We start from the raw sequence: 13,062 nt of genomic DNA on the forward strand, positions 1-13,062 counted from the left end.
CTCCTGCAGCAGTTGAAGCGTTTGATATGTGACCTGTGCAGATTGTACAATCTCCCACAGCACCCTGACGTTGAAATGCTGGATCAGCCTCTGCCTACAGGACAGGTATTAATCATTCCTTCAAGGTGTAGATACATAAGCATGCCAAGGTGGTCTAAAGGGGAAATACAGAATTATGTAACAAAGAAATGTATAGATTTGACCTATAGTAGATTTCACTAAAAGTATATAGGGTAAAAAACCGACTGCAATATAGTTGGGTATGCTGAACTCCTAAGTGTGATGCGTCACAATCTCCTCCAAAAGTATCCTGAGCAGGAAAATGTTGTGGTAGGATCACTTATTAACATTTGTTGCTTTCCGAAGAAGATTGATGGCTTTAAGCTGACCTCCATGTAAGAGTCCTATTCTCCTTTAGAGGAGATGTATAGTATGGGCCCTTAGGAAGAAATAACAGGATTAACCAAATTTGTTTGCATCCGTGTGTAAACTGACCAAAAAATTTGGACCCTAAACCGCAAGATATAAATATATTTTTAAAATTTAGACCAATTAAGGGAGACTTCTAGAGATGAATCTATTAATAGAAAATGAGAGCTTTTCCCTGGCCTAACCCTTGGGATCTGTGTTTTGTTACAATACATTTGGGCATACATATTTTTAGTATTATTAGTTTACAAGTCTTTTCTCCTGACTAGCTCAACAAGGAGGCAAGGCTTGAAGTGCAGCATGTTGTGAAAATGGCAACTTAATCTTTCAGCCACACTGCACATTTCCGCACTGCCTAACCTTATAATTCCTCGCTTAGAGGGGTTTTCCCATGAAACAATTAGGCAAGCTCCATCATTTTCATAAAGATGAACGTGGCAACCCAGCCATGTGCGACGGCTGCCCCCCTCATCTCGGGGAGCGACAAAGGGTCAGACTGAGGTACATTGGAACCACCATTCTTGCGGATAGGGCCTAAACTTGATTGGTGGGGAAAAACCCTTTTAAAATCCACTGCAGAAATCCATATATTTTATATATTTTGATGGTTTCGGTCCACATTTTGTAGTCTGTTAACACACTGCTAACAAATCTGGTTGATCCTGTTATTTCATATCATCCGGCGCTTATACATTCTATTAATCAGTGCTAGTTTGGTTGACCTCTTTTCAATAGTTTAGCTCTTTTGTTAAATCTCTAATTTTATATAAATATTTTCTGTTTGCAGAATGGCACAACAGAGGAAGTTACATCTGAAGAGGAAGAGGAGGAAGACATGGGCGAGGTAGGGGAGGTGTAGGAGGCCGTTACACAGTGTAGTGTGTACATTCTTGGCATCATAAGTTTGCCCCCCTGGTTGAGATTTCTCTGTAAGCATGAATGTGTGGGTAGACTCTAATTACTACGTATATTTGCTCTAATAAGGTATAACATGATTTTGCTTACCCCTGGGTGAGTGGTGAGGCCAATCCGCTAAGGATCAATTCTAAGGATAGGCTACCGTTCTAGTTTTGAAAAAAAAAAACTTTTTGTTTAAAGGAATGATAAAACACTAGTTGCAATTCATTTGTTCAAACGCTATCAAAATTGTTGCAGTTAATTTATTTCTAATTTTTTAAAGGATATTGAAGACTTGGATCATTATGACATGAAGGAAGAAGAGCCAGTAGATGGCAAAAAATCAGAGGATGAAGGCATTGAGAAAGAAAACCTAGCCATCTTGGAGAAGATACGAAAGAATCAAAGACAAGACCACCTTAATGTAAGTTCATATAGTTGTTCCTTTCACAAAAATGTTCCAAAAAAAAAGAACCAGTTTAGGGCTTATTTTAGTTGGGCACACAACTTTTTTTTGATCGGTCAACCAAAAAAAATGTTAGTTATGTCTCTGAAAAGATGACAATACATAATGGGACTTTCTCTAATATATTTTTAGAATTTTACTGAAGAAAAACGAATAAACATAAATAAGGTATCACCGTAATCGTAATGATCTATAGAATGAAGATAATGTTATTTTTATGGTACGGTGTACATCCCCAATGAGGTACAAGAAGAAAGGAGACCAGAATTTACTGGGTTTTTTTTTCCTCCATACATTCGAGAGTTAATAAAATGTCACCAATAAGCTAATGACCCTCTAATCTTGCAGAAATTATAAGCCCTTCTATGTCCAAATTGCCAAAAAAATATTGTATAGCTGTTAAAAAGTGACAATGCATATTATGCTGAATGGCACAGCTTTCCTTCAATTCCCTGGCGTGTGCCCATACAGCAGGTTACCACCACATATGGAGGATTGTTATACTTGGGACAGCGTGGGTATCAAACTTTGGAGCGTTTTGGTATTTTATCCACTGAGAATTTTTTTTTTGGCTAAATGAATGTATTTAAATTTCAAAATTGCAACTGATTTTGTTTTAACTCCTGTAAAACAATTAAAGGGTTAACAAACTTCATAAAAGTTGTTTTACATAAGTTGAAGGGTGTAGTTTTTATAATGTGGTAAATTATGGGGTTTTTGCTTTTTTACTTAGGCCTCTTAAAATGACTTAAGATTTAAGCAGGTCCCTCATAACCCTGATTTTTGTGTTTGTATGAAAATGTCAAAAAATGGCACTTAAAGTTCAAAGCCCCATAACATCCTACAAAAATGCATTTAAAAAAGCTTGTCAACATAAAGCAGACATTTGATAAATGTTAGTTATCAAGTCTATTTGCTGTTATGACTGTGTGGAAAAACCTTACATATTTCACGAGAAAACTATTTCAAAATCACTTGGCTATGTTAGTGTTCCAAAGTTATAACCACTTAGTTACACAGGGCAGATTTGAAAAATGAGGCCAAAATAGGTTGACTCCTGAATGGGTTAAAGGAAATCTACAATCAAAATCCAGCATAATAAATCAGAGACACTTACTCATAGATACAGGCACTCTGATTGTGGTCATCTTCTTATCTATATCCATGGCTTCCTTCTAAAATGTATTTTTAAAATGTTGCTAATGAAACAACCCCCCCCCCCCCCCTCATAGTCCTCCTGGCTAACTGGCATGGGGCCATGGGAAACAAATATAAGATTACCACAGTCGCGGTGCCTGGATCCGTGTGCCAAGTGCCCCTGGTTTATACTTGATTTTGATGATAGATTTCTTTTTCTTTTATAATTTGCTCTTGTATTTTATATTTGCCTTTAATAAAGAACTTTAACACAAAACTAAAACTAAGTTACAGATGTCAAGCAGGACAAAAAGGGGGGGGGGGACCAAACTTGTTCATTAAATGGTTATGAAATCAGCGGCGCCCCTGAACAGTTCAACATAATACCAAATGATATACCAAGGAAGTAAGAAACTATTGTGTCCAGTTTAAGCTTTTGTAAATAAAATCTGCCAACATTACAAGATTTTCAACTTGTGGAAAAATATGAGGTAAGCACTCAAGCAGTTTATTGCTGCACAGTTGTCCACGTATAGGATTTGGCTATTCGAATTGGGATCTTTGACTCCTACAGGTAACATCCAAATGTTCATCCAGGGAGCCAATGGATGAATCTCAATGGAGCCAACAGAAATTGCCAAGCGCGGCGCTCGGTGATCTCTGTCCGCTCCATGGAGCTGAATGGAGAAGAACGGTCATGCGCAGTAGTCTTCTCTATTACTCTCATGGAGCAACGAGGGTTCACACTGAGGTACGTGGGACCCCATCTGACCTCTCGTTTTTGTGATCTGTGGGGGTCTCCTCACTGAAACCCTTACTGATTAGCAAATTATTCTGTGGATAGGGCCTAACTTGAATTTGCAAGAGGAATGAATAAAGTTGTTAGTGATGAATCCAGCATTCAAGGTTTCCTCAATAAGTCTCCTCAATAAAGGCACATCCATGGCTTATTCCTGGCTTCCTAAGTGGGACCATCGCAAACAAGAGACCTGGGACTGGAGTCTGTTCACTTTGATGGGTCTTTGCATCTTTTAATGTAACTCATGTTTTTATTTTCTTGTATTAGGGTGCAGTTTCCGGCTCCGTACAAGCTTCTGACCGTCTTATGAAAGAGCTCAGGGATATATACAGGTCACAGAGTTATAAAACAGGTCTGTCTTTCTAAAATAAACCTTCCAAATTCCTCAGCAGAATGCTAGACTTGCACTTTAACCAATGTTTTCTCTTAGACCTCCCATTTTTTATTTTTTTTTGTCATTATTTGCTGAGCTTTTTATAATCCGCTTTTTTTTTTCTTTCTTTATAGGAATCTATTCGGTGGAACTTGTAAATGACAGTCTGTATGAGTGGCATGTAAAACTGCTAAAGTAAGATCATTATTTTTTTTTATCCATATGGGACTTGCCCTCCACGCATAGACATACTCTTCAAAATGAGTAGAAGTTTCTAACCCAGTCCTTAACTTCATTAAAGGGGGGGGCTATAAAACCAACAAAAAAAGGATAAGCGTGGCACTGATGGTTGGCAGCACAGGAGGGCCAGAGGAGGCAAGGATAAGAGTTGGGGGGGGGGGGGTATTTTAATATATATTGATTTTGCAGCACACCCAGGCCAGAAATAAAATGAATTAAAACCCAAACAACCCCTTTTTAAGTCATTTTAAGGTAGGCCATTACTAAGCCACTTGTCAGTAACATTTGTGTGTTTTTTTTTTGTTTTTGTTTTTTCCTAGGGTTGATCCAGACAGTCCATTACATAGTGACCTTCTGGTTTTAAAAGAAAAAGAGGGCATAGACTGCATTTTACTGAATTTTTCCTTTAAGGTAACACATGAATAGATGTCAGGTGGGTGTATTGTTCTGACACCTGCACTGCATGTGCATAGTTTAAATTATTATCTTAGTGTTAAAAAGATGGTCCCATAAAACAACTAAAGATCATACCTCTCTCCTCCAGTCCAGCACAACGCCATCCACTTGGTCGCTGCAATAGTCTTTGGATGGGACAGGATGGTCTGTGCTCTAATGGGAGGAGGAGAGTTTTGGATCTATTGTTTTATAGCCCCTCTTGCTAATCAATAGTAATTTTAAGATCCTTAAGGAATTTACTATCGGAAGTAGATCTGATGGTAGATTCCTCCTTCCTGACTCTGCCCTAATCTGTAATTTAATAATCCTGGAACATAACCAGTTATTAACTTTATGTAAATGCTTAGGTTGGGTTCCAGGATTATTACAGATTATGGCAGAGACCGGCAGGAGGAATCTTCCATTGGATCTACTTCTGATAGTAGACTCCTCATGGTAGGTTTTATTTAACCCCTTGAATTGTGTATTAATACTACGGCAAAAGCTCTACCATGTGTGAAAATGTAAAATTATTGCAGCATTGTGCTTCTTAAACTTTATTCACATATTGCTTTCCCAATACTTGTGTTTGCAGAATCCATAGTTGCCTGGACCATTTATCGGTGTGGCAGCTACGTAATGTAATCACAGACCAGCCACAGTCTCTTAACACTGACTGCAACTTATTACTGCATCTTTTCACTGTGCAGTAGTGGTTCTAAATCACTATATGCTAGTATGCTATGAAATGTAAAGGCGTCAGTCTATATGCAAAGTATTTTGTTCTTGTTATATGCTGTATAAAACAGAAAACCTTCTAAAAAAATAAAAAACTGTTGCCCATTGTGACCAATCACAGTGCAGTGTTCATTATTCAGGACTTGTGCTGTATTGCCATGGTGTTGCTTTCTGCTTCACATATGCACTTGTAATATGTTTTCTCTGCTTTAGGATAATTTTCCATTTGATCCTCCATTTGTGCGAGTGGTATCCCCTGTACTTTCTGGGGGGTGAGTATTTTTGTTTAATCTTGATTCTTATCCATCAGCTGCAAGCGCCAGGCCGATCTTCTCATGTTAAATATTGGTTATATTTATTATTTCTTTTTTTCCCTTACATCTCCAAGTCACTTTCAACATTAAAAAAGTATTTACAATTCTCACTTGCACGTAACATTGGGGTTTTCACCTATTTACATTAGATGTTGTCACAGATGGGCTCAATTCTGCTTATGGCCATAAAGCTGCAGAACTTTCTGAAAAACTTTGCCTTAACAGTTCATAAATTTGTTGATATAGTCTCCAGCTAAACCAACTTCTTAAAGTTCCTTGAAGCTAATTTCTCTCTGTCTTTTGCTTGCTTTTTAGGTATGTTCTGGGTGGAGGTGCTCTGTGCATGGAGCTTCTTACTAAACAGGTATAGAAGACATCTTACCCTCTGCATACAATTTATTATCTTTTTTTTAATGGCTTTGATAAAATTTTATTCCAGATCTGCTTAAATCTCGCTTTAAAGCCTTCTTCCTCTGTTACTGTACAGATCCTGTATTTAACAAGAGGACCAATCCTTTTTAGGCAGCATGTAATATAATGCATATAAATCTTGTTGAATCTTTGTGAATTTTTTAATTTTTTTCTATCCTTTTATTTCCTTTTGCACGTCATATATTTGTAAAACGTTTTAACTTGCCTTTTTTCTTGTTTAGGGCTGGAGCAGTGCCTATTCTATAGAGTCTGTTATCATGCAAATCAATGCTACCCTGGTTAAAGGGAAGGCCCGTGTGCAATTTGGAGCCAATAAGGTGAGGCTTGCCTATATCTACCTGTGTATGCATACAATAAAATATCTACTTCAGCTTATTTTTCTTTTCTTTCAGAATCAGTATAACCTCGCTCGAGCACAGCAGTCCTACAAATCGCTAGTACAGATCCACGAGAAAAATGGTATTGTGGTATTTACAGTAACCAAATAATAAAGTAGTTGCTGTAAGGACAATAGCAGGCACTAGACTTTATATAATCTTTATATAGCTCTATCCTATTCTGCTGCACTTTATGAATCAGATAATTGGACAGTACAAGTAGGAGAAGTCTTTAGTTATACTCTATCAATGTAAAAATAACACCAAAACATTGAAGCTAGAAGCCAAATTGATGGCTAGAACAGGGGACCATTGCAATATATGAATGACTTAAGATCATGTTTCACAGTACAATCCTCTGCAATGACTTTGTTCTTCTTCCTCTTTAGGCTGGTACACTCCTCCAAAAGAAGATGGGTAACTTGAACCGAATTTGGACCAAGATTTAAACCATTTTGTTTTTCTATTTCTTTCCAAAAGAGATCCAATATTGCCCTTTTTGCTCCTCTGTACAGCATAAGTTAGTTTATTATCTAAAGGAACTGTCAGACCTGACCTGTATATTAGACCACGTCTGCTTCTCTGGCAGTGAGAGCAGCTGCCTTGACTGAAGAGGCCACTCCAAATATTTTAACGTCCTATTTAATTCAGAAGATATAGCTTAGTTACATCATTCCACTTTTATTAGACTGTTGTAAATTGCTTTCACTTTGTTCATGTGTTTTTGTTAAAAAAAAATTTTTTCCTTTTGTTTGCAAAATGTAATTTGCAAAACTAATTGCTTTGTATAGTTTCATTTAAAGCCAAACAAATGTTTGATACTTTTTGCAGAATAAGAAATTGTTGATGCAGGTGATTCTAGCACACTTGCTACAGTCAGATACAAGAGAAAATTGTAGCATTGCCAAATGTGTTGTGGGTAGATAAACTTAAGAGGCCATTAAATACAATTCTTCTGGCTCAATTAGTTTGGGGATTTATTCCCCCTCCCCCTTTTGGATGTGGGGTGGCAAAGGATTTAACTGCAATATTATTTTTTCTCATTGATATGTAATATTTAGATTTTACAGATGTTTGCCATTTCTCGTTAAATGTGCTATAAGCTCATATGATGCAATATAGTTGCACTGGTCATCTGGCATCTCCCATTCTCTGAAAGCAGCAACAACCCAGTCTTCAGCTACACTGGCAGATTTAGATGGCATAGAAACCACTGTAATCACAAACTTCCACAGTTTTTCACTTTTGTCGTTTATATTGAAGGGGGTGTACTTCATGCTTAACTAGACCCTGGATAGTTGGTAAGTGTCGGATTGGTGGAAATTCGACTTCCAGGATTTGCACAGATCAGGAGAGCTCTGGTGTTACCCCTTGTGTCCATTCATCTCTGCACTGCAAAAAGAGAAGTTGAGTACAGTACTTGGCAATCTTTGGCAGCCCTGTAGATGACAAAGGGGAAGGCTAAAAGTTTTTAAGATTGTAGGGGATCTTAATAATACTTTGTTCCATCGCCTTTAAATTATGGCAAATGGCTGACAAAAGACTAGTACTGGGTTGTTTTTTGTTTTGATTCTTTTGCTTAACCGCACTGCCCCCTTACGCAGTACAGTCGGCTCCTGTTACAATACAGTCCCAACATGGCCACTGATGGGATGCGTAAGGTATTGGGTCCACCCATCAGCAGCATTTCTTGAGCAATCCTTTACACAGTGTAGGTAATTGTCATATTGTTATAGTGCCATTCTTTTTATGTAACGGTGACACCTGATGGATGGTTTACGAGGCCGGACCTATCAATCAGGACCCATATTGGGATTGGATTTGTCAGCTGCTTGTTCTACCCTTGGGGTTGTGATCCTGGGCAGGAATGCAATGGCACTGATGTACAGGCTTGTAGCCCTGGAGAGCTGTGTAATTTCTTTTCAATATCTTATTAGTAGCAGCAGATCTTGGTATCCAATTCTGCAGGTCTTTCAGCCTATACAGCTAGCTGTTGTCAATACTGAGATGGTTATGAGTAAGTGCTGAAGGAGGGCTCTAGTTGAATACCACAGCTGTCACTCAGAGCAAAGGGGATGGGCTATGGAACAGCTCAGTGCAAGCGGTAGAAAGATCTGCAAGGTGAAAGACCCACCGAGAGCCCTTGCAGAACTGCAGGCTCCCAGTCCTGCTGCTGCCTTACTGTCTGCAACTTTGCATGATCAAAGACCCTTATGGCTTCCCTTGTAAACGATACATGTAATGCTCTTAACAGCTAAAGTGACATTCCTAAAATGTGCAAATGTAAATTGGCACCTGATCTGCCCTTGTAACTTGGGCATTGGCCTATTTATTTTATTGATTCCTATTTTAAGTAGCTTTATTTAGGGGTCATTTTTGCCTCTGCTTCTTCATTCCTCTGGTACTTTCTTTATTCCCTTGTAACTGTGCTATATCTAACTCTGATGGCAGAGAAGCATAGCAGCGTTGCTTGAGAAGAGTATTAACCTTTTTTTCTTATGTCTTTTTATTCTTAACGGGTTGTTGCAATTCTGTGGATTTAAAGAGAGTGAGTAGGCACATAATCAAGATTTCAGATAGGCAAGTGGCTGTACAGTTTTGTGTGAAGAGGAGGGCCTGTAACATTGTGTTCAGGGTGATTTTAAACTCCAAGCATAATGGGCTCTTGGACTTGGTAAACTAGAGAGATCAGCCCACTTTTTTTTTTTTTTTTTTTCCTCCTTTTCCTCCCCTCGCCAAATGTCTTTTTAGTTTGTAAGTAGACATTACTTTTGTTGTATAGTAAGGATTAAAAGGTGGGGGTTGGCTTAATTTGTTGCCTTTTTTGTGTTTAATGGGGTAAATCTGTGCATTCTACAAAAGGAAATGGGATTTCTTTGGACTTGAGTCAATTGTTTAATAAAATTCTTTGTATCGGAGAAGACACACTTTTCTATAGTAGTCTGACATTTCAAATCTTAAACTGTGAAAGGTAGCATAGAGCCATACAAAGTTTACTCAGATTTTCTCTTTGAAAACATTAAAAGCCCGTGTGACCTCTAGGTCAGGCTACTTGGATACTGCTGTAACTGCGTATGTATGGCTTGTTCCTTTTTCTTTACAGATTGACCCCATTAGGCTTACTGCTGTTGTATTTTTCATGTGTACCTGTTTACCTCTAACACTTGGTATGCAGAGCAAGTTGGCACAAAGATTTTGTTCTGGATCTTGCCATTGACCGTCTGAATCTCCCATAACATATATGCAATATTCTGCTATGTTGTTGTAAGTTTTGCTAATCTCTCATTTGGTTTGTACTATTGCAGATACTATTTCTGTGGTACCTTGTAGGAGTTGGCTAAATGCTCCTCTCCCAGAGTGCTCCATACTATATTTTTGCCTGTACATATGTTTTTATAAGGCCCTTCCTGTTTAACACCTATTTCAATGAACCTTTAGGCAAGACAAAAACCTGAAAATATTCTAAGTGGTATTGACTTTTTATAGGGTTTAGAAGGTTGCTGACTTGGCATGCTTTTGGGTTTTGTTTTACTTTTTTCTTTTCATTGCAGACTTATTTGGCAATGTACAGTAATCTGTAAACTTGCATCAAGTTTATGATTAAAACCATTTTAAGATATAACTTGTGGATTCCGAGTTCGAGTTATTGCCTCTGTACAGTAGAGAAGCCTGCAGCATACATGAAATGAGACATGAAACGGAAGATATGTCTGAGGCTTTGGCAAATGTATTGTGAACATCTGCAATGGGTGGCAAGAGGAGACACAGTGCTGCAAACTTCTTCTACTCTGGTCGTCCACGTTTGCTCACCTGCTGCCTACCGTATATAACACTTAAAGAGAACCTGTCATCACATTTTCATCTATACAGCTAGTGACGGGGTCCTATTAGCTGACACCCTTTTACCTACAAATTGTTTCCCTTACATCCACATAAATCAACTTTGTTATATTATCTTGCATCAGAGAAGGCTTGTTCTGCACAGTCTGCTTCTACCATCTACACCTCCCCTATCCCATGCCTCTTCTCAGTATCCCATGTGACCAGGGTGACATCACAGGTCCTTTAGCCTCCTAACATTAGCAAACTATACAACAAGCATATATCTGCTCACATGAAATCGCAACAGCATGGAGGCATGCTGTTATTTCACATGATCAGATATCTGATGTCATCCTGATTGTTTGTGGTAGAGTACACGGAAGTGTAAGTCTCCAAATGCACAGTCCACCCTAGCCAAGCGAGGAAGCAAGGTTCTACAAAACTTTTTTTTTTTTTGTGTGACTAAAACCGTCTTCCTTTGAAGTTCACCATTGTCTGTCTATTTTTCTGCAATGTTCCCTAAGTTATCAGATGTGGAAGTTGCTAATTTTTTTTAAGTGGCTTAGAGCTGATTATAACTTTTGGCGACACTTGTTTACAAAAATCCAAGAAAAGTCCCAAAAAACAGACGGACAAGGCCAAAGCTGAAGCGGTGCCACCCAAGTGCGAATGCAGTGGGAGAAGATGGGATGGTAAGTCTCTGACTCCCTCAGAGTTCCTCTCCAAGGACCTGTCCCATATAGTATGAAAGTCCTCACCTAATACACAAGAATCCCATGCGTAGATGGACAGAATCAGCATTGATAGCATTGGAGGAGAACACTGTGATAGACCCAGCACATCCAAGCCTCTTTAAGCCAGTATTGCTGCTCCCCCTCCAGATGTGTTTCCTTTAGGCACATGATAAGGACACTGCTTCCTAAGAGATTGGAGTAAATGATAGTGATGCACCTGCTCCTCCAAACGTTCCAGGAAGCAATCACTAGGTCTCCAGTTGGTAGAAAAAGTTGTGATGGTCCCTAGGGTGAAAAGGGGAGAGAAGGCCACAGCATCCAATATTATGGAAAAAAGGTTAAACCTTTATTCACACAGGCATAGAAAAAAGTGCAACATTTCGATTCACAATGAATCTTTTGTCAAGGTCCCTAGGGTGAGGCACAGCAGGGCTACAGTGCTTATTAGCGCAATACATAGGGGCAAAAAACAGAAGTAATACAGGAATAAACATCTCAATCCTCACCCCCCTCAGACACTAGTCATAGAGGGTGTTGGCATAAACCCCAACCTGACAAAGGACAAAAATAGGTCTAGAAGTCAGCATACCAATGGCTAACCAATTCTGTACCTGGAAAGGAGAAAAAAAAAAACATATACCTAAAACGCAGGTATGATGAACTTAAGCTGCATTAGAAAAGGATACAGGCCCCATGCTGAACAAGCATTAGACGGCTGTGTGGTGATTCAGCTGGCCAGGACACTATGAGTCTCTGAGGGAAACAACCCCTTGTATCCAGCCATGCTGAGACCAAAGAACCAAACTTGATCTCCGTCCACATGGCAGATTCTTGCATTTTTCAAGTTGGACTCCTGCAGGCGGTTTTTGCCATGCAAGTACTGTACCTGCTTCCTTTGTACATCAATAGAGAACTCCGGGAACACCATGACCTATGCATTGTCCACCTTGAAGTTTTCCAGCTCCCTAGATGGCATCATGGTCCTTGTAGTTGAGAAGTTTGGTGTTGCACCAGACGGAGGGGGCTTAGGAATTATGCGGTGTGTCCGTTCCACCACAAAGTAGAAGAAACTATCGTGCCCGTAGATGGTTGGTGATATCCCGACTACATTTAGCACTACTGAGCTGTATACACTGCTCAAATAAAATACAGGCAGTCCCCGGGTTACATACAAGATAAGAACAAACCTACAGACCCTAAGTTGAATTTGTATGCAAGTCGGAACTGTATATTTTATCATTGTAATCCCAGCCAAAACTTTTTTGGTCTCTGCGACAATTGGATTTTTAAAATGTTAGGTTGTTATAAAATACCTTAGCCTATATCTCAATGAATGAAATATTCCAGTTGCAGTTCTTAATTCATTAATTAGTGGAATGGGATGAGAACAATAAAAGATGAAAATGCTGAATTAACATTGTAGTCTGGATTTGGACCGTTTTAAAGCATGTGTTTTTGAATGTTTATCATGTGTTTGGCTGCTTTGAACCATTCATCTTTGTTTCTAGAAGTGTAGGCAGCTGTGAAACAGATTAAAACCAGCCAAACGCATGGTAAACATACAAAAATGCATGCGTTTTTAGTCTGTTTAAAAACGGTCCAAAAGCGTGACGTGTGGCAGCACCCTTACCTGAGTCACCACCTCCCTGGGCAGTGATTCCCTCATACAGTCATGGCCATAAGTTTTGAGAATTATACAAATGTTAATTTTTACAAAGTCTACTGCATCAGGTTTTATAATGGCAATTTGCATATACTCCAGAATGTTATAAAGAGTGATCAGCTTAACAGCAATTAATTGCAAAGTTAATATTTGCCTAGAAAATGAACTTTTTCCCCAAAAACACATTTCAACTTCGTTGCAGGCCT

General features: G+C 38.8%; 1 protein-coding gene and 1 long non-coding RNA gene across 2 annotated transcripts in view; one reads left to right on the plus strand and one right to left on the minus strand.

Moving 5' to 3' along the window:
* Positions 1-10,259, plus strand: part of UBE2Q2 (ubiquitin conjugating enzyme E2 Q2) — a 37,941-nt gene extending 27,682 nt beyond the window's left edge. The window contains exons 3-13 of the mRNA XM_072147675.1: positions 1-105; positions 1,217-1,273; positions 1,610-1,750; positions 3,996-4,080; positions 4,236-4,296; positions 4,662-4,752; positions 5,728-5,786; positions 6,144-6,192; positions 6,482-6,577; positions 6,653-6,719; positions 7,027-10,259. Coding sequence (XP_072003776.1) covers positions 1-105; positions 1,217-1,273; positions 1,610-1,750; positions 3,996-4,080; positions 4,236-4,296; positions 4,662-4,752; positions 5,728-5,786; positions 6,144-6,192; positions 6,482-6,577; positions 6,653-6,719; positions 7,027-7,058 — 843 coding nt within the window. The 3' untranslated portion in view covers positions 7,059-10,259. The remainder of the gene's footprint in view (positions 106-1,216; positions 1,274-1,609; positions 1,751-3,995; positions 4,081-4,235; positions 4,297-4,661; positions 4,753-5,727; positions 5,787-6,143; positions 6,193-6,481; positions 6,578-6,652; positions 6,720-7,026) is intronic.
* The window catches only part of LOC140127242 (uncharacterized), a 22,344-nt gene continuing 9,347 nt past the window's right edge, over positions 66-13,062 (minus strand). The window contains exons 2-3 of the long non-coding RNA XR_011854969.1: positions 1,435-1,493; positions 66-154 (exon numbers count right to left, since the gene is read on the minus strand). This is a non-coding gene — a long non-coding RNA (uncharacterized lncRNA). The remainder of the gene's footprint in view (positions 155-1,434; positions 1,494-13,062) is intronic.

The sequence above is a fragment of the Engystomops pustulosus genome, chromosome 4 (genome assembly GCF_040894005.1).
Source record: "Engystomops pustulosus chromosome 4, aEngPut4.maternal, whole genome shotgun sequence".
NCBI lineage: Eukaryota > Metazoa > Chordata > Amphibia > Anura > Leptodactylidae > Engystomops > Engystomops pustulosus.